At 44.3% G+C, this 26995-nt stretch overlaps 2 protein-coding genes across 2 annotated transcripts; one reads left to right on the forward strand and one right to left on the reverse strand.

The window, feature by feature from the left end:
* Positions 1-11005: 11005 nt before the first annotated feature.
* ankrd53 (ankyrin repeat domain 53) lies at positions 11006-13128 on the forward strand (the record flags this gene model as incomplete). The annotated part of the gene is made up of 5 exons (XM_084165506.1): positions 11006-11107; positions 11354-11553; positions 11717-11881; positions 12155-12275; positions 12529-13128. The coding sequence occupies exons 1-5, from the start codon at positions 11021-11023 to the stop codon at positions 13126-13128; spliced, it is 1173 nt and encodes a 390-aa protein (XP_084021632.1). The 5' UTR covers positions 11006-11020.
* A 4840-nt stretch (positions 13129-17968) lies between these two features.
* tex261 (testis expressed 261) lies at positions 17969-25204 on the reverse strand. The gene is made up of 6 exons (XM_084165043.1): positions 25009-25204; positions 21284-21363; positions 20757-20910; positions 20538-20605; positions 19566-19668; positions 17969-19220 (listed from the first exon to the last, which is right to left on the reverse strand). The coding sequence occupies exons 1-6, from the start codon at positions 25076-25078 to the stop codon at positions 19105-19107; spliced, it is 591 nt and encodes a 196-aa protein (XP_084021169.1). The 5' UTR covers positions 25079-25204; the 3' UTR covers positions 17969-19104.
* Positions 25205-26995: the final 1791 nt, after the last annotated feature.

Below are 26995 nucleotides of genomic sequence, written 5' to 3' on the forward strand. Positions count from 1 at the left end.
GCACACACGTACACCAGTGGAGGCTGCTGAGGGGAGGACAGCTCATAATAATGGCTGGAACGGAGCTAATGAAATGGCATCAAACCATGTGTTTGATGTATTTGAAACCATTCCACTGATTCCGCTCCAGCCATTACCACGAGCACGTCCTCCCCAATTAAGGTGCCACAAACCTCCTGTGACGACGTACACACATACATGTACACACCAGTGGAGGCTATAGGAGGATGGGCTCATTGTAATAGAATAAATGGAACGGAGTCAAACGTGGTTTCCATATGTTTGATGTGTTTGATACCATTCAATTTATTCCATTACAGCCAATTATAATGAGCCCATCCTCCTATAGCTCCTCCCACCAGCCTCCTCTGCTACCCACTTACACACACACACACACACACACTAGAACTACAGTACAGCCCAGGGCAGGCTGACTTTCAGATTAGTAACACCCAACAGATTGACAGAACAACCTTCAAGCATATCAGCTTCGACATCATATCACAAAAGGAAATGAGGGAGGGAGGGGGAGGGAGAGAGAGAGAGAGAGGGAGAGAGAAAAAAACCCCACCATAAATCTCTTGTACAAAAGAGATATCAACTATCAAACTAGCACAGGACGACCAGCTTAAGCAATGTCATATCGGCATTACACAACAGTTAGTGAGGTAGCTGGGTTTGGAGAGGAGCCAAGGGTTGAAATTTGATAGAAGACTCTAGTTTAAGCTACAGTCCGGACTGGATTTAATGTGTGCATTTTTTACTCCTGACTGCACAATCAATGACTCTCCCTGCGGGGACAATAAAGTTTTAATTGAATTGAATTGGAAACGTTGGGCCTGGTTACAGGTTAGCATTGCTGGTGTTACTGTTCTGCTGTCTGCTACTGTACCTCACCCTTTCCTCCATGGCACAGATTGGCAGATGAGTCACTGGGCCCTCGTCCTTCAACCTTCAGACATCGTGCATGCCACTCACCTGTGGGGCCATGGACTGACATGTCATATAGGAGAGGCCACGGTCACCTTTCATTTCAGAGAAATGTCTTTCTTACCTTGTCGTTCACCCCGAGCTTTGACTTCACTGCCCTAGCCCCATCCCTCTCTCTCTCACTTTCTCTCTCTCTCGCTCTCTCTCTCTCTCTCTCTATCTCACACGCATATGTCCTTTCCCGCTCTCTCTGTGTTCTCTCTCACTCTTTCTCTTCGACTCTGTTTTCTCTCTCTCTCTCTGTGTCTCACCCCTGCCTCTTTCGTCCATTATATTGCACTCTTCATTTACTCCTTCAATTCTTCATCAACCCAGTGCCAGCGGCAATTCTCGGTTGCTCTTTAAATCTGCTTCTCCTCAGCTATTATCTTATTTCCCTCATTATTGCTCTCTCTCTCTCTGTCTCTCTCTCTTTCCCTCCCTCCTGGGCGCTCCAGCTAAGGCAGGCTAGGAAGACAGAGGATGGAAAAGGGGGGAAGAGAAAAGAGGAGAAGAACGAAACAGAACAGAAAGAGGAAAGGAGTGGAGAGGGAAGGACAGGAAAGGAAAGTAACAGAAAGAGGAAAGGAGTGGAGAGGGAAGGACAGGAAAGGAAAGTAACAGAAAGAGGAAAGGAGTGGAGAGGGAAGGACAGGAAAGGAAAGTAACAGAAAGAGGAAAGGAGTGGAGAGGGAAGGACAGGAAAGGAAAGTAACAGAAAGAGGAAAGGAGTGGAGAGGGAAGGACAGGAAAGGAAAGTAACAGAAAGAGGAAAGGAGTGGAGAGGGAAGGACAGGAAAGGAAAGTAACAGAAAGAGGAAAGGAGTGGAGAGGGAAGGACAGGAAAGGAAAGTAACAGAAAGAGGAAAGGAAAAGGAAGGGGAGGAAAGAAAAGGAGCGGAGCGGAGGAGAGAAGAGAGGAGATGGGAGCGTGATGGCAGGCTCTCCACAGGGACCTCATGGAAGAGGGAGCAGGACCTAACAGATTAGATGTTTATCTTGATGAGAGAGCAGGACCTAACAGATTAGATGTTTATCTTGATGAGAGAGCAGGACCCAACAGGTGAGATGTTTATATTGATGAGAAAGCAGGACCTAACAGATGAGATGTTAATCTTGATGAGAGAGCAGGACCCAACAGGTGAGATGTTTATCTTGATGAGAGAGCAGGACCCAACAGGTGAGATGTTTATCTTGATGAGAGAGCAGGACCCAACAGGTGAGATGTTTATCTTGATGAGAGAGCAGGACCTAACAGATTAGATGTTTATCTTGATGAGAGAGCAGGACCCAACAGGTGAGATGTTTATCTTGATGAGGGAGCAGGACCCAACAGGTGAGATGTTTATCTTGATGAGAGAGCAGGACCCAACAGGTGAGATGTTTATCTTGATGAGAGAGCAGGACCCAACAGGTGAGATGTTTATCTTGATGAGGGAGCAGGACCCAACAGGTGAGATGTTTATCTTGATGAGAGAGCAGGACCCAACAGGTGAGATGTTTTTCTTGATGAGAGAGCAGGACCCAACAGGTGAGATGTTTATCTTGATGAGGGAGCAGGACCCAACAGGTGAGATGTTTATCTTGATGAGAGAGCAGGACCCAACAGGTGAGATGTTTATCTTGATGAGAGAGCAGGACCCAACAGGTGAGATGTTTATCTTGATGAGAGAGCAGGACCCAACAGGTGAGATGTTTATCTTGATGAGAGAGCAGGACCTAACAGGTGAGATGTTTATCCTGTGAGGACCGAGAAAGACGACGGCGTGTATCAAATATGCATCTTATAGGACCGCAGCAGGGGCCTCCACTTTTCTTTTCTACACTCTTTTAAAAAAGGGTTCCAAAAGGGTTCTTCGCTGTCCCCATAGGATAACCATTTTTGGTTCCAGGTAGAACCCTTTTTGGTTCCAGGTAGAACCCCTTTGGATTCCATGTACTGTAGAAGCCCCTATTGAAGGGGTTCTGCATGGAACCCAAAAGGATTCTACCTGCAACCAAAAAGGGTTCTTCAAAGGTTTCTCCTATGGGGACAGACGAAGAACCCTTTAAGGTTCTAGATAGTACCTTTCTTTCTAAGTGTGTATAGCGACTCGCACTGTATACTATACACACCACTCACTGAGACAGAATAAAACTAATACAGTGCATATCATTTGGAAGAGACCTTTGATCATCAATGGTCCAAAATATATAGGTTTTTACAATTAATACATTATCTGAAGGAAATTCATTAATATTCCATGTCTTTAGCTCCTCTAACTAACGTAATGTTCAGCACTCATGGAGATACATGGTTACACAAGCGCTGAAAGCCTACAATGTAACAACCAGCCCATTGCATCGTATCACACATCTCCCTATCTCAGTTCGTGGTCCTTCATTTGTCTCACTGGCACTGTGTTGGATAGCACCCGCCGGGTGACAGAGACAGAAACGATGTCCACCGCCCCTCCCCTCCCTCTCACTCTCACTGCCCCACCCTGCCATCCTCTGCCCTGTGCTTTGCCCTCTCTCCTCTAGTCACCTCCCTCCCCCTCCCAGCCATCCTCTGCCCTGTGCCCCCCCCTCCCTCCCTCACCCCTCCCTCCCCCTGCACCTCGTCTCACCCCTCCTCACCCCCCTCAACCCACGTCTCGTCCTCCTCGTACAGTGGCAGTGCGTGCGTGGAGGCTGAGGGAGGTCACAGTGCGGTCACTGCTTAAATCCCGGCCACATTGTGACTCCGAGCTGCAGAATGTGCCAGGATGCATTAACGCATTGCCGCCTGGCTGAGCAGAGAGAGGGAGAGAGAGAGGGAGATAAAGAGAGATATAGAGGGGGGGGGGGGGGGTAGAGAGAGAGAGAAGGAAAGAGAGAGGGGGTAGAGATAGCGAGAGCAATAGAGAGAGAGAGAGAGAGAGAGAGAGAGAGAAGAAGAGAGAGAGGAGAGAGAACAAGAGAGAGAGAGAGACAGAGGAGAACCGAGGGCATCAGCGCACTTACACTAACATAGCTCAGAGGCCCCCAGGGCACGAGGTCCTCACGAGGTGGCTCATAAAATATGAAGGCGCTGTGAGGCCTATGAAGCTCTTCTGGCCTCCGTCCCTCCTCTCATCATCTCTCTCCTCTTTATTTATTTCTCTCATTTTCTCTTTCTTTCTCTCGCTGTCATTCCCTCTCTCTCTCTCTCTCTCTCTTTCTCTCTCTTTCTCTCTTTCTCTCTTTCTCTCTCTCTCTTTCTCTCTCTTTCTCTCTCTTTCTCTCTGTCCTTTTTAGCTCTCACTCTCCACATCAGTGCGAATGCATCCCTAGGCTGGAGCCCATCTTTTCACTGCAGTCACATTTCCACACTGGCTTTGTGTCTCTCAAATGGACCAGCAGTGAGAGCATGAGTGCTTGGGGATGGGAAGGGTACTGAGTCTGTGTGCCTCTGTTTGTGTGTGATTAAACGTGTTTGCATTAAAACTGACTGACTACATAGTATTTCCTTTAGTGTTGAGTTTGAATGACTAATTGGTCGATCTTCACTCAGTGAGCTCACCCAAAGCTCAGAACTCCGCCTCTAAGGGACCAGACTGATGATTGGACGAAAAGGGGAGCCAATGGCAAAGCATCACAGCTGGCCACTGCGGGCCTCTCAAGCTTCGAGGACATGAGCTCATTTTCACTCCCGCCTTAAGCAGGTTTGAACTGCTCTGATGGGCCTTTTGCTAAGCTGTAACTATAGCTTCAAACCCAGATCAGATCTAATGGTGCTACAGTGTTGGAGAGATCAACCTGCTGGGGGTCATATAGATAGTCAGTGAAGGGAGGTTTTGAAGCATATGTCATCCACACACACACACACACACACACACACACACACACACATACACACACACACCACTCAAGCAAGCATCTGATCTGTGTAGCCAAACAGAAATTGACATGTGAAAGGGTCTCTGTCCAGAGACTTTTGCTAGGAGCAAACATGAGTCCAGAACACCGCACACATACACACACACTGCACTAAGTGCTCCACACGACCCCCACCATGTGGCCAAGGACAGGCTAGGGAAGTCACTGAGGCAGGGATGCATTTGGCGGGCAGACTCCAGGGTCAAGCTGGGAGCAGAACCACTGACCATCCACGGCCTGACCTTGAACCTGTACTGAACGACAGTCCCTCCCCATACACAGTAACTCTTGGAACCACACAACACACATACACATACACACACATAGTAACTCATAGCATAGAAATAGAATTTGGATTCTACCATTGAAACTCCTAGAACAGGTATCCATCGAATTCCATTTTTATAGATCGAACAGTATGGCTTCTCCTGACCAAGCATGAGATACAGAGGGAGTCTTTCTTCTGAATGGCTATCACTGGACAGGGGAACATACATGTGTCAAAAGTCAATTAGTACAGCAGTGTTTAAAAACAAAAATTGCGTAAACAATCAGGTTTCATGTGAAGGTACAGTGTTGCCATGACACATACTTAGCAAAATATTAACAGATTTAACCACGGTCCATCTCTCTCGGGTATAGACAGAGTTCACTCGATCAATAATCAATGATCAGACTATCCCACTGATGAGAGCATTGATCACCACAAACATACGTGTGCACACACAAACACCCATACCGTAGCACGCACGAACATGCACACATGCATGCACACACACACCACTGCTCTCTCCTGTCACATTCTCAGCCAGCCTGGTCTCATAGACTAGACATAGCATAGTTCATGAAAATCCGGGACACTTAATTTAGTATTATATGTTACGTTTGGTATGGTTACTAAAATAAAAGGAGGGTGGTTGGTTGGTTGGTTGGTTGGAATGAATGGGTAGATGGGTATGCATATAACGCGAACGTCTAGCCACCCAAAGGTTGCGTGTTCGAATCTCATCACAGACAACCTTTGCATTTTAGTTAATTAACAACTTTGCAAGTACTACTTTTTTAGCTACTTTGCAACTACTTAGCATGTTAGCTAACCCTTCACCTAACCCTAACCTTAACCCTTTAACCTAACTTCTAACCCTAACCTTAACCCTAACTTTAACCCCTAACTCTAATCCCTAGCCTAGCTAGCCACCTAGCTAACGTTAGCATTAGCCACCTAGCTAAAGTTGCCTACAATAAATTAGAATTCATAACATATCATACGAAATGCATGATGGACATCCACAAATTCATACCATACCAAACATAACAGACCATACTCATTTGGGAGTCCCGAATTTCTGTTTACTATGTTAGGTTTACCCCTGAGTCCAGGTTGTTTCAGCTGGTTCCAGTGAGGCAGGCCTCCAAGGCTGGTTCCATACAGAATTGACCCGTTTCATACTTTGCTCTGAAACCTCAGGGCCATACACTGTTAATGACAACACACACACGCACACAGACACAGACACAGACACACACACGCTCCACCCGATGCACTGTCAATGCCTCTGCCCAGGGCTTTGGCTTGAACTATAGGAACCCATTGGTTCTATGGAAGTATCCATTTCCCAGTATCATGACACGAGACACTCCATCCTGCCTAATGACGGCCTAACGAAGGCCAAAGGGGCATTAGATTAGATTGACCTGGACATAATATAATGTTGTTAATTGGGCTTGTAATTAGACAAATGCCATGTGGACCAAAGTGCCAGATTTGTGTATCATGTCATGTCATAGCCTACTGTAGGCTTATCATAGACATTAAAGGGAAAAATAGAGGCCTCTATTGAAATGATTTACCACATTGATAGGAAAATCGGTGATGAAATGATTACCACTTTAATGGAGAAAATGCTTTACAATGTAAGACTATGTATGTTACTGACACTATATATACAGTACTAGTCAAAAGTTTGGACACACCTACTCATTCAAGGGTTTTTCTTTATTTTTTACTATTTTCTACATTGTAGAATAACAGTGAAGACATCAAAACTATATGGATCATGTAGTAACCAAAAAAGTGTTAAATAAATCAAAATATATTTTATATTTGAGATTCTTCAAATAGCCACCTTTTGCCTTGATGACAGCTTTGCACACTTTTGGCATTCTCTCAACCAGCTTCACCTGGAATGCTTTTCCAACAGTCTTGAAGGAGTTCCCACATATGCTGAGCACTTGTTGGCTGCTTTTCCTTCCCTCTGCCATCCGACTCATCCCAAACCATCTCAATTGGGTTGAGGTCGGGGGATTGTGGAGGCCAGGTCATCTGATGCAGCACTCCATCACTCTCCTTCTTGGTCAAATAGCCCTTACACAGCCTGGAGGTGTGTTGGGTCATTGTCCTGTTGAAAAACAAATGATAGTCCCACTAAGCCCAAACCAGATGGGATGGCGTATCGCTGCAGAATGCTGTGGTAGCCATGCTGGTTAAGTGTGCCTTGAATTCTAAATAAATCACAGACAGTGTCACCAGCAAAGCACCCCCACACCATAACACCTCCTCCTCCATGCTTTACGGTGGGAAATACACATACGGAGATCATCCATTCACCCACACCGCGTCTCACAAAGACACGGCGGTTGGAACCAAAAATCTCCAATTTGAACTCCAGACCAAAAGACACATTTCCACCGGTCTAATGTCCATTGCTCATGTTTCTTGGCCCAAGCAGGTCTCTTCTTCTTATTGGTGTCCTTTAGTAGTGGTTTCTTTGCAGCAATTCGACCACGAAGGCCTGATTCACACAGTCCCCTCTGAACAGTTGATTTTGAGATGTGTCTGTGACTTGAACTCTGTGAAGCATTTATTTGGGCTGCAATTTCTGAGGCTGGTAACTCTAATGAACCTATCCTCGGCAGCAGAGGTAAATCTGGTTCTTCCATTCCTGTGGCGGTCCTCATGAGAACCCGTTTCATCATAGTGCTTGATGGTTTTTGCGACTGCACTTGAAGAAACTTTAGAAGTTCTTGAAATGTTCCATATTGACTGACCTTCATGTCTTAAAGTAATGATGAACTGTCGTTTCTCTTTGCTTATTTGAGCTATTCTTGCCATAATATGGACTTGGTCTTTTACCAAATAGGGCTATCTTCTGTATACCACCCCTACCTTGTCACAACACAACTGATTGGCTCAAACCCATTAAGAAGGAAAGAAATTCCACAAATTAACTTTTAAGAAGGCACAACTGTTAATTGAAATGCATTCCAGGTGAATACCTCATGAAGCTGGTTGAGAGAATGCCAAGAGTGTGCAAAGCTGTCATTAAGGCAATGGGTGGCTATTTGAAGAATCTGAAATATAAAATATATTTTTATTTGTTTAACACTTTTTTGGTCACTACATGATTCCATATGTGTTATTTCATAGTTTTGATGTCTTTACTATTATTCTTCACTGTAAAAAATTGTACAAAATAAAGAAAAACCCTTGAATGAGTAGGTGTGTCCAAACTTTTGACTGGTAGTGTACAGTGGGGAAAAAAAGTATTTAGTCAGCCACCAATTGTGCAAGTTCTCCCACTTAAAAAGTTGAGAGAGGCCTGTAATTTTCATCATAGGTACACGTCAACTATGACAGACAAATTGAGAGAAAAAAATCCAGAAAATCACATTGTAGGATTTTTAATGAATTTATTTGCAAATTATGGTGGAAAATAAGTATTTGGTCACCTACAAACAAGCAAGATTTCTGGCTCTCACAGACCTGTAACTTCTTCTTTAAGAGGCTCCTCTGTCCTCCACTCGTTACCTGTATTAATGGCACCTGTTTGAACTTGTTATCAGTATAAAAGACACCTGTCCACAACCTCAAACAGTCACACTCAAAACTCCACTATGGCCAAGACCAAAGAGCTGTCAAAGGACACCAGAAACAAAATTGTAGACCTGCACCAGGCTGGGAAGACTGAATCTGCAATAGGTAAGCAGCTTGGTTTGAAGAAATCAACTGTGGGAGCAATTATTAGGAAATGGAAGACATACAAGACCACTGATAATCTCCCTCGATCTGGGGCTCCACGCAAGATCTCACCCCGTGGGGTCAAAATGATCACAAGAACGGTGAGCAAAAATCCCAGAACCACACGGGGGGACCTAGTGAATGACCTGCAGAGAGCTGGGACCAAAGTAACAAAGCCTACCATCAGTAACACACTACGCCGCCAGGGACTCAAATCCTGCAGTGCAAGACGTGTCCCCCTGCTTAAGCCAGTACATGTCCAGGCCCGTCTGAAGTTTGCTAGAGTGCATTTGGATGATCCAGAAGAGGATTGGGAGAATGTCATATGGTCAGATGAAACCAAAATATAACTTTTTGGTAAAAACTCAACTCGTCTTGTTTGGAGGACAAAGAATGCTGAGTTGCATCCAAAGAACACCATACCTACTGTGAAGCATGGGGGTGGAAACATCATGCTTTGGGGCTGTTTTTCTGCAAAGGGACCAGGACGACTGATCCGTGTAAAGGAAAGAATGAATGGGGCCATGTATCGTGAGATTTTGAGTGAAAACCTCCTTCCATCAGCAAGGGCATTGAAGATGAAACGTGGCTGGGTCTTTCTGCATGACAATGATCCCAAACACACCGCCCGGGCAACGAAGGAGTGGCTTCGTAAGAAGCATTTCAAGGTCCTGGAGTGGCCTAGCCAGTCTCCAGATCTCAACACCATAGAAAATCTTTGGAGGGAGTTGAAAGTCTGTGTCGCCCAGCGACAGCCCCAAAACATCACTGCTCTAGAGGAGATCTGCATGGAGGAATGGGCCAAAATACCAGCAACAGTGTGTGAAAACCTTGTGAATACTTACAGAAAACGTTTGACCTGTGTCATTGCCAACAAAGCGTATATAACAAAGTATTGAGAAACATTTGTTATTGACCAAATACTTATTTTCCACCATAATTTGCAAATAAATTCATAAAAAATCCTACAATGTGATTTTCTGGATTTTTTTTTCTCATTTTGTCTGTCATAGTTGACGTGTACCTATGATGACAATTACAGGACTCTCTCATCTTTTTATGTGGGAGAACTTGCACAATTGGTGGCTGACTAAATACTTTTTTTCCCCACTGTATATCTTTTTTAAGTATGCTAGAATTGCCTTTGCTGTGAACTAGGATATTTGTTTAATTGAATACATTTCATAGCCGTTACAAAACAAAGCCCAGTCGTCTGTAGGCTATGTGAGTGAGGAACAATTACAGAAACAATAGGATCAGGCCCTGATTCCTTCTACCCGAGGGGTTTCTTAGCCACGCCTCTACACACACACACACACACACACATGCTTTTCATTCAACCGCAGTAAAATTGACATCATTTATTTGTCTTCCACACTGGACTGCGATAATGGGCCATGGACTATTACTCGAAAGTGTGTCAATATTCTTGTGTTGGAACATTAATAATGCGCAAAGGGGAATTTACTATGTTTTCAATTCATTTTGCACTCTCTTTTACAAGGACAACTTCTGAATTCTGAAAAAAGAAAGTAAGAGTTCCAATCAAATTGATTTTAAATAGGAAAGTTTCGATGTGTCTGTTGCAATGTTCTGTTTTGGGTTATTGAGTAATATAAATATAATTAACTATATTTGTGTTGAGTTGTGCTTAAAAAGAGTGGAACAATGTGAAGAATAACCATAGCAACCATGGAACACATCAACAAACGCGGCAAATTATCTACCTGAAGATGGCTACTATGTGGTAAAGTTGTATCCTGATTTGCTAGACTACTTTGTAGCTATCAATTTAACCGGTTGTAACACTGTAACATTGTAGCCTATCCTGCGTGCCTGCAATTGATCAGAAGTTATAGCGCAACTTGCAGTAGCCTAGCCTAGTGGTGGCGCACCGCCCAGGGCAAGGAGTCGCCTTAATGCTGGCAGAAGTTTAGGCTAAGCAGAGCCTGGGCTTACTAGTTTATTTCATACTATCAAACTATACTTTTTAAAACAATAAAAGACGAACGTTTTTTTATTCCTATTCTCAACCTGTTCCTGGACTGATTGTTGTTATTGACTGACTGGATAATGGGCTCCATCAGTAAGCCCAGGGTAGGTGGTGGGGTGGTGCTGGTGCGGCGGGTGGTGAAGGCTCCGCCGGACAGCGACATGTTCCAGGCGGCCACCTCCGGGGACCGTGACTGGCTGCGCCTCAGCCTGAAGCGGGCGCTGTTCCCAACGCAGCTCGACAAACAGGTGAGTCAAGCACTGTGTTGGCGGCTTGAATCGATGTCAATTAAATAACTACATCTCTTGAAGTGCTAGTCATTTGTTTATATTCATGCATTCCAACATGTTATCTGTGGCTGTACTGACCTGCTGTGTGTCTGTGTCTGTCTGCACGTGTGCGTGTGCCTGTGTCCATCTGTCTGCACTTGTGTGCCTGTCTGTGTGCACTGTGCACTGTGCTGGCCTGCATACCTATATGTACACACACACCAGGGTCTGACGGTGCTCCACGTGGCCAGCCTACATGGGCAGTTGGAGTGTATGAAGCTGCTGTTGACATCCCAAGTGGTGGACATAAATGCCAGCTGCCCCCTGGGCCGCAGACCCATCCACATGGTCCTCACTGTCCAGAGCAGACCCCACTCCCATGCCTGCCTCACCTACCTACTGGAGCACGGAGCCCTGCCAAACGTGTACATAACCTTGGTCCATCATCTCTTGCTCTGACAACATTATCACAATGTCTATAATGAGAGTTACCTTTATAATGACGATGATGATGATGATAATGACATTGAAGATGAAGAAGGTGGTGATGATGTACTGTAAGAGCGTAATGTATTGGTTCATTTCCAGAGCCACTGACACAGGGTTGACGCCCCTCCACCTGGCTGCCACCGAGGGCCTGTGGGAGTGCACCGAGACTCTAGTGCAGGTGGGGGCAGACACTGGTGCACGAGACAACAGAGGACACACACCTCTAGACCTGGCACGCATCTGGTGCCACAGAAGGATTGCCAGGTGTGTGTGTGAGAGAGAGAGAAAGAAAGAGAGAAATAGAGGTATAGAGAGAGAGATGTGTGTGTTTGTTTGAAAGGTGTGATGTAGTAGTAGTAATAGGTTGTGTACTTACCAGGTAATACAGCCACTTCAGAGAGACATTCGTAGATCAGTTGAGGGACGAGTGGTGCCTTGGACTGGCGCCACCTATCAGAAGACAATGAGTTTACTCTGCTTACTCTTAACAGAAGTGACACTTAACTTGACTGTATGTGACTGACTGTGTGTGGCCAGGTTTCTGAAGGACTCTATGTGGCAGAGCGAGAAGAAGAGAGAGATGGAGAGACGCAGGGCGCTGCAGAACCTTCAGCAGGACCTGTTCAACATGCACAGGAGGGCCGAGAGCATAGAGAAGGTTTGTCTAGTCTACTGTGTGGAAGTCTACTGTGTGGAAAAACACAACACAGTTATTATTACTGTTACTATTACAGATACTATGTTACTATTTTACTGATATGAAGTTACTCATGAGTTGCATAGATCCAACACTGTCAACAACGTTAAAAAGTCAAAACTTGAATTTAATAAAAAAGTAATGATTCCTTTTTTCCTAACGATTGTTACCTGTCTCTCCTCCGTGTCCATGTTTCCTTGGTGAACTCCCTCAGGTGGCGAGACAGAAGTTGATGGAAGAGAAGGTCACGGCGTGGGCCAATAAGAAAGGCCTCCCCCTCCTCTGGGCCCAGCCTAGGGCCACGTGGAACCAGGCTCACGCCCACTGCCTCTCCCCAGACCAGAGGCCTCCCAGCCAGGGGCCACAAACCCAGAGGACCAAGGCCTGCCACAGGCAGCGTCCAGGGGCCCCGCCTCGGGAGGCCTGGAACATCTCCCCCAACCCCTCCAAACCCCCCCCGGCCTCTGTCTCCCGGCCCCAGGGGGTGCGTCTGAGCAGCCAGCCCGAGAGGTCCCCTCCAGAGCCCGATCTGAGGCGCAGCGTGACCCTCTGCAGGGCCCATGGGGATGGACGTCCCCAGTACACTGCCAAGTGGGACGGGTCCCCCCAGTCGGTCCCTAACCTGCCCTGGGATGTCCTTCAGAGGGGGCTGTTCCCTGCTGCCTTCCCATCAAGGATCGCCTCGCCCAGCCACTTCCAGCCCAACCATGTGCTGGATCTGCCGCACCTCGGCTGCTCCCCAGGACCCAACACCTCTCCCTGGACAGAGGTGGCCATGCACCTGGCTGAGGAGCTGGAGCCTGGCCACTACTGACTGGATGGAGCGGGAGGTAGAAGCTGCCCCTAACCAATGATCCAGAGTCAGATCTCTTTCATCCCTCTAATGGTTAAGGCTAGAATGGCAGGTAGGGTAATCTGATCCTAGATCTGTGGTTGGGGGCAACTTCTACCTTAAGAAGTGGTGAAGAGATCCACTTTCTCCCAGTCTTACTGTACTGTAATGGAGAGACACTGTACTGACTACTATGTCACAAAGCATCACAGGCTATTGGACAGTGGTGTTCTGCACAACATAACAGATTTTGCATATCAGGAGTATTATTATTATTATTAAAAGGTGTGATATTTGAGAAACATTACTGGTGGCATTAATACTGTATATTTACATTTACATTTACGTCATTTAGCAGACGCTCTAATCCAGAGCGACTTACAAATTCTCATCCAATAAAAATTGCCAGAGATTATGAAAGGCGCACAAGGATTGTTTAGCAATGTCAGAGCTAACACCGGAAAATGGTTACAAATGGGTATTGTATTTAGTATATGACTGTGTATGTTGTTGAATACAGGAGAAATAAGGACTACTCTGTAACTTTCCACTCTGGGCTTGTTATCCCAATTAAGTGCTTTTGTGTCTTTATAGGGCACCGTGATAACTCCTCTCCCCCCATACCCATGTCACACTGGCTATGCATAAGTGGAACAACAGCTGAGTTCACCAGTCTCCAGCTACTTTTCTGTGGTTGGAGCTCCTCGGTCTCCTGCGTGAAGGTAAGGGAGGGGTGCGTAGGGGGGGGGTGACACAGGGGTGAGACCACAGTAACCTGGGTCACTTGTCACAAACGGGGGCCTGCTCTCTTGATGACACTCCCTCGGGGTCTAGACTAGGTCTGCAGGTGAGAGCTTGTCAAAAGAAGGTAGGGGGTGGAGATGGGAGCTGTGGTTTTGTCCGCTTACTTCGTCATCATAACACACTCACACTGTTCCTGAGAATCACTTCACACCCCAGCGATGGCATGTTCTGACCTCTGTTCAACCTTTTGCCTCCCCGCAACTGCTGCTAGCCCCAGAACCACATACACGTATAGTGAAAGGACAGAATCAATATAGAGTACCTTGCGAAAGCAGAGTCGTGTTCACTTCAGCAGTGGGAGAACATGTTTTGGAACGGAGAAGATACTAAACGTAAGTCCAATAAGAATGCTTCTTGTCTGTTACTTAGTGTTTACACAATTCATACCCAGTGAACACGTCCCAGGAAAGTAATTCCACATAACCGTTCACATATTGAGTCTCACACCATATTAACCGAAAGGTTGCTGGTTCGATTCCCTGAGACGACTAGATGAAAAATCTGTTGATGAGCCCATTTACATTTACGTCATTTAGCAGACACTCTTATCCAGAGCAACTTACAAATTGGTGCATTCACCTTATAGCCAGTGGGATAACCACTTTACAATATGTTTTTTTTGGGGGGTGGGGTGGGGTAAGGGGGGTAGAAGGATTATTTTATCCTATCCCAGGTATTCCTTAAAGAGGTGGGGTTTCAAGTGTCTCCGGAAGGTGGTGAGTGACTCCGCTGTCCTGGCGTCGTGAGGGAGCTTGTACCACATTTGGGGTGCCAGAGCAGCGAACAGTTTTGACTGGGCTGAGCGGGAACTGTGCTTCCGCAGAGGTAGGGGGGCCAGCAGGCCAGTGGATGAACGCCCATGAGCATGGCACTTAACCCTAATTGCTCCTGTAAGTCGCTCTGGATAAGAGCGTCTGCTAAATGACTTATACGTAAAATGTTAACTACCTCACGGCCAATCATTGATTGAGTCTTACAGTGGAGTCCGGAATTATTGGATCCCTTGATAAAGATGAGCAAAAAAAGTGTATAATAAAATCTCTTTCTCTGAGCAATTGTAACAAGTAAAATCAACCAAAAAATATAGGGGTCAAAATGATTGGATGCCCCGTTTTCAATACTCCAGCACCCTCCCCTTGCGAGGATAACGACACTGAGCCTTTTTCTAAAATGTTTTATGAGATTGGAGAACACATTGGGAGGGATCTTAGACCATTCCTCCATACATAATCTTTCCAGATCCTTGAGCAAAATTGCCCCATAACACCGTATGGATGAGGTACAGTTGAAGTCGGAAGTTTAAATACACCTTAGACAAATACATTTAAACTCAGTTTTTCACAATTCCTGACATTTAATCCTAGTAAATATTCCCTGTTTTAGGTCAGTTAGGATCACCACTATATTTTAAGAATGTGAAATGTCAGAATAGTAGAGAAAATGATTTCTTTTTTGAAAGCTTTTATTTCTTTCATCACATTCCCAGTGGGTCAGACGTTTACATACACTCAATTAGTATTTTGTAGCATTTCCTTTAAATTGTTTAACTTGGGTCAAACGTTTCGGGTAGCCTTCCACAAGCTTCCCACAATAAGTTGGGTACATTTTGGCCCATTCCTCCTGACAGAGCTGATGTAACTGAGTCAGGTTTGTAGGCCTCCTTGCTCGCACACGCTTTTTCAGTTCTGCCCACAAACTTTCTATAGGATTGAGGTCAGGGCTTTGTGATGGCCACTCCAATTCCTTGACTTTGTTGTCCTTAAGCCATTTTGCCACAACTTTGGAAGTATGCTTGGTGTCATTGTCCATTTGGAAGACCCATTTGCGACCAAGCTTTAACTTCCTGACTGATGTCTTGAGATGTTGCTTCAATATATCCACATAATGTGGTCCTGCGTAGCTCAATTGGTAGAGCATGGCGCTTGTAACGCCAGGGTGGTGGGTTCGATCCCCGGGACCACCCATATGTAAACATTTATGCACACATGACTGTAAGTCGCTTTGGATAAGAGCGTCTGCTAAATGGCATATTATTATATAATTTTCCTTCCTCATGATGCCATCTATTTTGTGAAGTGCTCCAGTCTCCTGCACCAGTCTCCTGCAGCAAAGCACCCCAACAGCATGATGCAGCCACCCCCGGGCTTCACGGTTGGGATGGCGTTCTTCGGCTTGCAAGAGACCCCCTTTTTCCTCCAAACATTACGATGGTCATTATGGCCAAACAGTTCTATTTTTGTTTCACCAGACCAGAGGACATTTCTCCAAAAAGTACGATCTGTGTCCCCATGTGCAGTTGCAAACCGTAGTCTGGCTTTTTTATGGCGGTTTTGGAGCAGTGGCTTCTTCCTTGCTGAGCGGCCTTTCAGTTTATGTCGATATAGGACTTGTTTGACTGTGGATTTAGATACTTTTGTACCCGTTTCCTCCAGTATGTTCACAAGGTCCTTTGCTGTTGTTCTAGGATTGATTTCCACTTTTCGCACCAAAGTACGTTCATCTCTAGGAGACAGAACGTATCTCCTTCCTGAGCGGTATGACGGCTGCGTGGTCCCATGTTGTTTATACTTGCGTACTATTGTTTGTACAGATGAACGTGGTACCTTCAGGCGTTTGGAAATTGCTCCCAAGGATGAACCAGACTTGTGGAGGTCTACAATTTCTTTTCTCAGGTCTTGGCTGATTTCTTTTGATTTTCCCATGATGTCAAGGAAAGAGGCACTGAGTTTGAAGGTAGGCCTTGAAATACATCCACAGGTACACCTCCAATTGACTCAAATGATGTCAATTAGCCTATCAGAAGCTTCTAAAGCCATGATATCATTCTCTGGAATTTTCCAAGCTGTTTAAAGGCACAGTCAACTTAGTGTATGTAAACTTCTGACCCACTGGAATTGTGATACAGTGAATTATAAGTGAAATAATCTGTCTGTAAACAATTGCTGGAAAAATTGTGTCATGCACAAAATAGATGTCCTAACCGACTTGCCAAAACTATAGTGTGTTAACAAGAAATTTGTGGAGTGGTTGAAAAACAAGTTTTAATGGCTCCAACCTAAGTGTATGTAAACTTCCGACTTCAACTGTATGTTCTGCATATGCATTGTTCTTTCGAAGGCCAAACCCACCGCTGGTGTGCGTTCCCAAAGAGCTCTATTTTCATGTCATATGACCATAGCACCAGTTCAAATTCAGGTGCCAATGCCATTTAGCATACTCCAGGCGTTGCTATGGTCAAATGACATGAAAATAGAGCTTTTTGGCCAGGCACACCAATGGTGTTTGGCCTTCGAAAGAACAATGCATATACAGAAAATACCTAATTCCTACTGTAAAATATAGTGGTGGATCTTTGATGTTATGGGGCTATTTCCACTGGTCCTGGGGCCCTTGTTAATGTTAATGTTAATAACATCATACATTTGACCAAGTACCAGGACATTTTAGCCAAAATCCTGGTTGCCTCTGCTAGGAGGCTGAAACTTGGCCGCAAGTTAATCTTCCAGCAAGGCAATAACCGCAAGCACACATCAAAATCCATAAGGAAAATGTTAATTGACCACAAAATCAGTCTTTTGCAACGGCCATCTCAGTCGCCGGACTTGCACCCCATTGAAAACCTGTGGTTTGAATTGAAGAGGGTAGTCCTTAAGTGCCGACGAAAGAGATCCAAGGATCTGGAAGGATTCTGTACAGAGGAATGGTCTAAGATCCCTCCCAATGTGTTCTCCAATCGCATAAAACATTTAGAAAATGTCTGCGTCATTATCCTCGCAAAGGGGAGGGTGCTGGAATATTGAAAACAGGGCATCCAATATCTATATTGTTTATGTGTTACTTGTCAAACAATCTCTCTGAGCAACTGTATTAGTATAAATATACTGTATATTTGTAATTTAGCTCAGTATTTGTATTTTTACTTAGTTTTTTTTGCTCATCTTTATCAAGGGATCCAATAATTCCATACCCCACTGTATACCATTTATCTTCCACACAGCCAATCAGTGATGAGTCTCACACCATATAACTGCCTCTTTAATAGCATTGCTACACATCACTTTAGCAGTTTCTCTCTCCAAACAGTCCCCGATTCACCCATAACAAGCCTACAAAAATGATCTTATCACAGATTCATAAGTATTTGTGGGCATGTTAGTTTGTTTCCTGTTTTTATCAATTGACATACAAAAAAATCACTTATTGTATTATTTAAGCTTTCTTTTTCTTCTTTTGAACGGTTCAAGAGAATGAGCAGTTTGAGAACCATTGCGTCGTTGATGATTGATGAACAGTAAAGATGTACACAAAAAAAACTCATTTGTTCCTATGCGGCCACGTACAAACATTGGCTTAGTAGGCAAACCCATACTAGTAGGGAGTTAGCGACCCAGCACACAACACAAGGGCTGCTTCCCAAAATGGTACCCTATTCCCTTCATAGGGCACTACTTTTGACCAGGGCCCATGGGACAAAGGTCAAAAGTTGTGCACCATGTAGGGAATAGGGCGCCCTTTGGGACGCAAACAAGTGATCCCGTCTGGCCTCGTTTCACGCTAACCCTGTTCCCCTCTCCAACCTGCCCTCCACCTGGCTCGTATTCATTAGGCACCAAACAGAAGAACACTGACTAAAACGGAGAGGGGACAACCTGAACTTGTCCAATAAGAAACGCTTGTTTTAGTTTTCTGTTGAAAAACATTTTGCTACGGTGTGCACTAATGAATACGGCCCAAATGTATCATACCAACACGTAGTTTAATTAACAAACCTTTAAAAAAACAGAATAGTCTGATGCAGAAGAGAGCCTATGGAGGCACCTACTGCAGCTGTAGAACAGGAGCCAGAGAGGCCTTCAGTTCTTTGTTGGCAGTCACCATCATCACAGACAGACATGGATACCCTATTCCCTATATAGTGCACTATATAGGCAATAGAGCGCCATTTCAGACACAGACAGAGCTAGAGAGAGAGAATGAGAGATGTACAAGTCCTGTAAACACACTGCTGCTAGTCCGTAGCAATAACGGGAAGCTCTCGTCTGCTCTGCTATGATGAGCTCTTCTTCCTCCTCTCCTTTAGTCCCTTCCCAAATCTACCCTTGTACCCCTACCAACCCACCCACCCAGACCACCCCCCCCCCCCCGGGTAGAGCCTCAGTACATCTTCTGTCGACTAGGCAACACTGCCTCCTTGAGGAAAGAGAAGATGAGCAGGATGCCGGACCTCTTGCCCCTCTTGCCCTTGGTGAAGTAATTTGAGACCACGTCATCTGGAGAAAAAAAAGGAAGGAGAGAAGAAAAATAAAGTTTAAATATGTTTAATTTATCTAGCCAGGTAAGTTGTTGAGAAAGAGTTACATTATCTTTAGTAAAATAACCTGGTTGGCCTAGAGTTGAACAACTGGGGGGGGGGGGGATATGATATCTGAACGTGCTATATCTGGGTGGGGTCCAGAAGGGAGAAGAAAAAATGAAACTGAACTCGTTTTTATTAAACGCTTATTTCCCTGGCAAACGTTTTCTGTTGTCATCAAGTGTGTGCCCTACTGAACAGGACCAAGTATTCGTATCATAAGGCTCTGGGTGCCATTTCAGACTTAGCCCTAAGAGCTCACCTCCTTGCTGCATGGTGGACGGAAGCACGTTCTCCCCCGCCGAGAGAGACACGAAGAACGAGAAGGGGATGATCCACAGACAGATGGTGAAGTACGCCAGGACCTTCAGGGAGAAGAGTTATGTTGTTGAGGAGAGAGGAGATACGGCGTTGAGGAGAGATGGAGTTGAGGAGATACGGAGTTGAGGAGAGAAGAGATACGGAGTTGAGGAGAGAAGAGATACGGAGTTGAGGAGAGAAGAGATACGGAGTTGAGGAGAGAAGAGATACGGAGTTGAGGAGAGAAGAGATACGGAGTTGAGGAGAGAGGAGCTACAGGGGTTAGAGGCCAGGGCCTTAGAGCTTACGACTAGGGCTAAGAGTTGTCCCTGACCATAGCAGAATATATAGCCTATAACTACTAGGTCCTAATCAGCAGACAGTTGTTCTGTAAACACCAGCCCGAGAGGCTTGTATGAAGTCCAAACAAAAAGCAGTGACTGTCACCTGCTACAGAATCACGGTGTTCAGAGAATACAATAATAATCAGCGAGTCCTCTGTCTTTGAATTTTAACTTTATTCAGTTAAAATATTCCCATTACACATAGCAACGGTCTTTGCCCTTGGTGAGGTATTTGCAGGGTTGGGGAGTACGGTAACTGATTACTAAAAAAAAAAACGTCTTCTTATGATGGGGAAAGTAATCAAAAAGTAACTGCAAGTAATCTGATTACGTTACTGAGTTTGGGTAATCCATAAATGATGTTACTGATCACAATTTGACAGGTAAATATTAACTGTAATAGATTAAATTTAGAACGTAACCTACCCAACCCTGAGTATTTGAGCCATCACTCATACAGTTCCATTATGTCATTTGCTAAGTAAATAAATGATTATGTACCCTGCAATAATTTGCTCATAAGAGCTCAGGCGTGATCAACACAGATTAGGCTTATCTCAGAGGTGGGTGACTGTGTGTCCCAGACTTACCTCTGAGAAGGGGTAATACTCTTCTGCAAAGTACTGGAAAGCCATGTAGTGATTCAACACCACCAACACTGAGGGAAGGAGGGAGAGAGGGAGAAGGGGAGAGAAAGACAAAGAGATGCAGGAGGGATAAATACAATATGTTAAACATTTATATCTCGAAAACCTATCACTACTATACACTTGTTCCTGCCTCAGCAGCTGCCTGCCTCTGATGCTCACCACAGGAGAGGATGAAGTTGGGTGAGCTCAGCAGTATGTAAGGGAAAGTCTGCAGGAGGCCAAAGTACACCAGGTTGGTGAAGAGACCACAGCCCATCATCAGCCATGGGAAGCCCTCAAACAGGTACAGCCCCGTCAGTACACCTGTAGAGAACTTACAGTACACAGAGCAGGGGCGTTATTAGCACTACTCCCCTCTGCAACATAGGATGCATCTGAAACGCCACCCTATTCACCATACAGTGCAATATTTTTGTTCAGGGCCGACAGGGCTCTGGACGAAGGTAGTGCACATTTTGGACTCAGCCTGGGACATATGGGAATAGTAGGTCACCTAACACAAGTAATAAGGGGAGAGTTGTACAGAAGAGATGGAAGTACAAGTAGATGACAAGGATATTTAGACTGTAAGACTGATCAGCTCCTGTAGAGAGGTAGTTCTTTGAATTCTTACACTGTAGGCCAAAGTGTTCAAGGAAATTAAAATCGGTCACTGTGTTAGATATCATCCAAGAGAAACTACTCACCAGTATCATGTACTTTATTATTCGACTAGTGGCAACTGTGTATTCTTCTATTAGTTCTGCCAAATAATACAGGCCAGCAGCTGGGGGAGGAGGAGAGACGTACTAATAAATACATAAAAAACAAACAAAATGCATTTACCAGCTTGTCCATAGACTGCACTGTAACATACAAGGGATGAGATCGATTGATGAATAAGTAAACAACATTCACGGCAGTAAACACACACACAACCCAAAATAACGCTTGAAGAACTGAAGGTAGCCTAGATAGAATCAGCCATTTACTAACATGCTTCCAGAAAAGGCTACTTGAGGCAAAGGCACTAAAACAAGTCAGAACAATTACATCAAAGAGAAGGGGGTGAGAGCACACATACAAACACACACAGTAACAATCTGCATCTCGTCACGCAAGGCAATGTACTCCATGCCCGCCCGGCCTTCTACACACATACGGTGAGGAAATGCGGACAGAGCGCCGTGCACTTTTGAACCCTATGCTCAAGTGCCGGTAGAACTCCTAGCGAGGCATGACAGGCAGACATTTCTCTTTTTTATATTTTGATTCCGCGTCGGACAGCTCCCCCTCTTAGTTTTACCGCCCCACTGCCTGCAGTGCAAACTCACTGTGTGAACATGAGATTCATGAGCTGTTTTGACACATATTTGCAGTAAATCCACATGGACTATCTTAATTGACTGGTTATTACATTATTCCTGATGACAGTTGCTAAAATAGACGACGTCATAATAAGTAATAGCTGTCCAATCAAATTGGATTTTAGGATCAAACTAAATAGCCTATGTGACAAAAGTAGGTTCACTCACTATCACTTTCAAACTAGTATTATCATCTAAGTTTACAGATGAACATTTATTTAGTACAGCAAAAATATATAATTTTTCAATCCATCTGCACAGCTAAACCTACTAGCCTAGAAGACTGATTTTAAACAAGGGCATATGCCAGCCATATCCCATAAGTTATTACAAGCCTGTTAAAGTCAGTTAAAAAGGTAAATCAGTTTTTTGCATTTGTGAAATTATTTCGATGTGATATGAAAGTAGAGGGATTTACGTTTCTAGAACCGTACCGCAAATGAGAATAGATTCACATTTAGATGGAGTATTTGGCCATTTTTGGCTTCCAGAGCCAATTCGCCTTTAAACAGAACATCGGTCCTTGGAATCAGAGTGAGCGTGCCCAATTTGACTGGAGCGCGGAGCGAGATTCCCAAAGGCTGGAGCGTCGGCCTTGTTGGCCGCTCTAATTTCGCTCACTTCACGAGCTCAGGGCATGCCTGGCCCAGCATGCATTTGTAGTCTACTTGTGTGCTGCTATAGACCCTTGCTTTAGCTACTGTCATGGAGTTCGCTAAATATTTTCATAAAGAAACTGGTAAAACATACAGGTGCAAAATCAAGGTGACTTACAAAGATGAGGACCAAGAGCAAGAGAGGGAGTGCAGTAATGTAGTGTCCACAACTAAATAATCATTGTGGAATCTGAAAAGACATATCCCGAAAGCATAATGGTTCAGACCCCTTGAGTTTTTCCACATTTTGTTACGGTACAGCCTTATTCTAAAATGGATATTTATTTTTTTACCCCCTCATCAATCTACACACAATACCTCATAATGACAAAGCACAATCGATCAGTTCGATCAGGTTCAAGTCCGGGCTCTGGCTGGGCCACTCAAGGACATTCAGAGACTTGTGCTGAAGCCACTCCTGCGTTGTCTTGGCTGTGTGCTTAGGGTCATTGTCCTGTTGGAAGGTGAACCTTCGCCCCAGTCTGAGGTCCTGAGCACTCTGGGACAGGTTTTCATCAAGAATCTCAATGTATGCTCCGTTCATCTTTCCCTCGATCCTGTCTAGTCTCCCAGTCCCTGCCACTGAAAAACAACCCCACAACATGATGCTGTCACCACCATGCTTCACTGTAGAGATGGTGCCAGGTTTCCTCCAGACGTGATGCTTGGCAATCAGGCCAAAGAGTTCAATCTTGGTTTCATCAGACCAGAGAATCTTGCTTCTCATGGTCTGAGAGTCCTTTAGGCAAACTCCAAGCGGGCTGTCATGTGCCTTTTACTGAGGAGTAGCTTCCATCTGGCCACTCTACCATAAAGGCCTGATTGGTGGAGTGCTGCAGAGATGGTTGTCCTTTTGGTAGGTTCTCACATCTCCACAGAGGAACTCTGGAGCGCTGTCAGCGTGACCATCAGGTTCTTGGTCACCTCCCTGACCAAGGCCCTTCTCCCCCGATTGCTCAGTTTGGCCGGGAGGCCAGCTCTAGGAAGAGTCTTAGTGGTTCCAAACTTCTTCCATTTAAGGTTCTTGGGGACCTTCAAGGCTGCAGAAATGTTTTGGTACCCTTCCCCAGATCTGTGCCTCAGCACAATCCTGTCTCGGCGCTCTATGGACAATTCCTTCGACCTCATGGCTTGGTTTTTGCTCTGACATGCACTGTCAACTGTGGGACCTTATATAGACAAGTGTGTGCCTTTCCAAATCATGCCCAATCAATAGAATTTACCACAGGTGGACTCCAATCATTGTAGAAACATTTCAAGGATGATCAATGGAAACAGGATGCACCTGAGCTCAATTTCGAGTCTCATAGCAATGGGTCTGAATAATTATGTAAATAAGTGTGTTTTTTTTGCAAACATTTCTAAAAACCTGTTTTCACTTAGTCTTTATTGGATATTGTGTGTAGATTGATGATGATTTTTATTTATTTAATCCATTTTAGAATTAGGCTGTAACGTAACAAAATGTGAAAAAAGGTAAGGGGTCTCAACACTTTCCGAATGCACTGTATATGCTGTTTAATACGACATGTAGCCTATTTGAAATGATGAGCGCTTCTTACATTAATCTTTTCACGTCTTAAAATACTTTTCATTCAAATAATATGGTTTGGTTTCAATACGAAATAGTAGGTCCAGGTAGTCACAGAAATAGATGGGTGTTTGTTAAATTGTGATTTTAATGAATGGAGCGAAATCGGAGCGTGTGCAAGCGTGATTTCCGACTGCTCAACTCCGCTCACATACTCTGCTTGGAATTTAGGATTAACGTTAGGGCAACAGTTGAACAGTTACATGCCAGACATTCCTATCCAACTATTGCGTAATATTATTGGCTTTACAATAACGTTATTTTGCAAATAGCGGTGTTGTGGTAGAAGATACTCGCTAACTAGTTAGTTACTAGTAACCCCTTGCGCAACAACATGGACCAGCAATAGGTAGTTAACATTAGGTAAACTTTGTCACCAGTTGCATGAAACGCCGCAGGATTACTGTAGTGATTACCGTTATTAACTTTACAATTCAAAATAAGTGACGTTAGATTTGCTTAACTCTCTCGATTGGATTGTGAATCACAACTAACGTTAGCTAGCTAACTAACTAACTAACCTTAGTTACCCAGTTGGCTGTTAGCTCACTAGCTGTAGCTAACTATGGGAATTTGCCACACTACGTTATGTGCATAGCATTGTTAGCTAGTTAACTAAATTAACTCAAACTATTATCCTAGTTAGCAAGTCAGTAGAGTAAAGTTTATTCTGCCACATTGTTGATTATTTGTCATTTTGCTTGCACCCGAGCCGAGGCCGAATTGACATGAATCGATAGGTGGAGTGGGAAAGAAGGGGCTGTGGCGATGCTAACTAGCTAGCTACTGTAGCTAACAACTTCAAAAAGTAAACTCACCAATTGCTAGTGTGATGAAAGATATTTGTATCACCAACGACAGCCAACTTAGTAAATAAATAAACCACATCTCGTTTCATGTAAAACAACACACATACATATGAAAAAACAAACTAAAGTGACAGTAAGTGCTATATTACGCTATGAAATAATTTAGCTAACTGGTGGTTGGTCAAAGTTCCTCCCACTGGCAGTCGGACGTTGAGGAAAGCACGGCAAGAGCAACAGTCTCCAGGATCCAGTGTGCCCCTGTGACTACAGCGACAGTTCTGGTCGGAGGAACTCCAGCACATTTGGGCAAAGAGAGACACAGAGGGGCTGCCTGCGCTCTGTCGTTTAGGGCTAGAGCTGGAATAAATTATCAGAAATGCATGTGCTGTAATTATCTGTTGGTCTTCGATGCATGCTGTAAATGATGAAATCATAGTAGTAGAAATATAGTAGAATTAATAGGCTACTTTATTTCTATTAATTTCATTACACACACAAAGAGGGAGGCACACCTACACAGAGAGGTGTAGCAACATTATTTAAAAAACCTACACCTTTGAGATTGTGGGGCAAAAAAACAATGAATAATATATGCTGAAAGTGAAAAGCAGACCTTTCTAGTAAAGGAGCTAAATTTAATAAATATATAATGAGAGAACAGCGTGCAGCAGACACTAAAATGGTGTCCGAGTTAAAGTGTGAAAGTAATCCCCCCCTTTTCAAATGCTTTTAACAAAGAGCAGGGTTGTGTGGAAGTGTGAACTCAAGAAGGTGCCATCCATCCAGCCTCCATTTCAGACACTTTCAGAAGCTGGAGGACCTTTAAGATCACCTGAGTGCTCTTAGCTCGACAACACCTTGGCAACGCAAGTATATGAAGTGCCTAAATGGCTGCCAACTCCATTCCTCTGTTGTGTGAGCTAACTAAGGCGCTAGGTCTCCAGCTACAAGGAGGTCCAGAGCGCAGAATGAGAGGAAAGGTAGCTTTCCACTCTTCAAAAGAAACAGTAGAAATCATTTGGTGGTGGTATATGTATTTTTCATTCACTGGTACTGTATGTGTGCTTTCCATTTGCAAATGGCAACTGAGGCGTGATGTGAATAAAATATTGTATTATTTCCTCTTTGAAGTATTTTTTACATAGCTGAAGCATGGCAGGTATTAGAGTGAAGTGACCCCTATACAAAAATACACAAATATTCAGAGCATCAGGACAATTATGCACCAAGAATTACACGATAAAGCATCAATGCAGAATCATATTCTTCTCTCTCTTTGCTGTTCTCGTTGCAACATTGAATGTGAATGAGATAAATTAATGGATGGTTTATTCAAAAAGGGGCAAATTGCTATTCAAGTATTTCTCACACCCAGCATAAGTAGAATATCCTTGTCCATTTGTACTGCCACAGAAATGTATTTGTTATTGGCTTACTACCCTTAACCCAGTGTTTCTTAATCCTGGACTTGGTGGCCCAAAGGGGTCCACATTATTTTTGTTTCCCTAGCACTGCATAGCAGATTCAAATGATCAACTCATCATCAAGCTTTGATTATTTGAATCAGGAGTATACTGCTATGGCAAAAACAAAAATGTGCACCCCTTTGGGTCCCCAGGACCAGGATTAAGGTTAAGCCTTAACCCAAGCCACTCACATTTGAGTTATTATTACAGGTAAAGGTTCTCCAATAGAACATATGTATACCATAGACATGTATACATTAAAATAGCCATTATAATATACAGTATATCTGTATGATTGTGGTCCAGCAGTGTTTCCCAATCCTCTCCTTGAGTAACCCCAGCCAGTCCATATTGATATATTCCAGAACTAGCACCACTGATTTAACTAATGAGGGGCTGATGATTAGGTGAATCAGCTGTGCTAGTTCTGGACTACATCAAATATGTGGACTGGCTGGGGCTACTCAAGGAGACGTTTGGGAAACACTGTGGTACAGTATCCCAACACTAGTCATCCCTTTTCCCAACTC

This window comes from Coregonus lavaretus (assembly GCF_964263955.1).
Source record: "Coregonus lavaretus genome assembly, chromosome: 7".
NCBI classification, from domain to species: Eukaryota; Metazoa; Chordata; class Actinopteri; order Salmoniformes; family Salmonidae; genus Coregonus; species Coregonus lavaretus.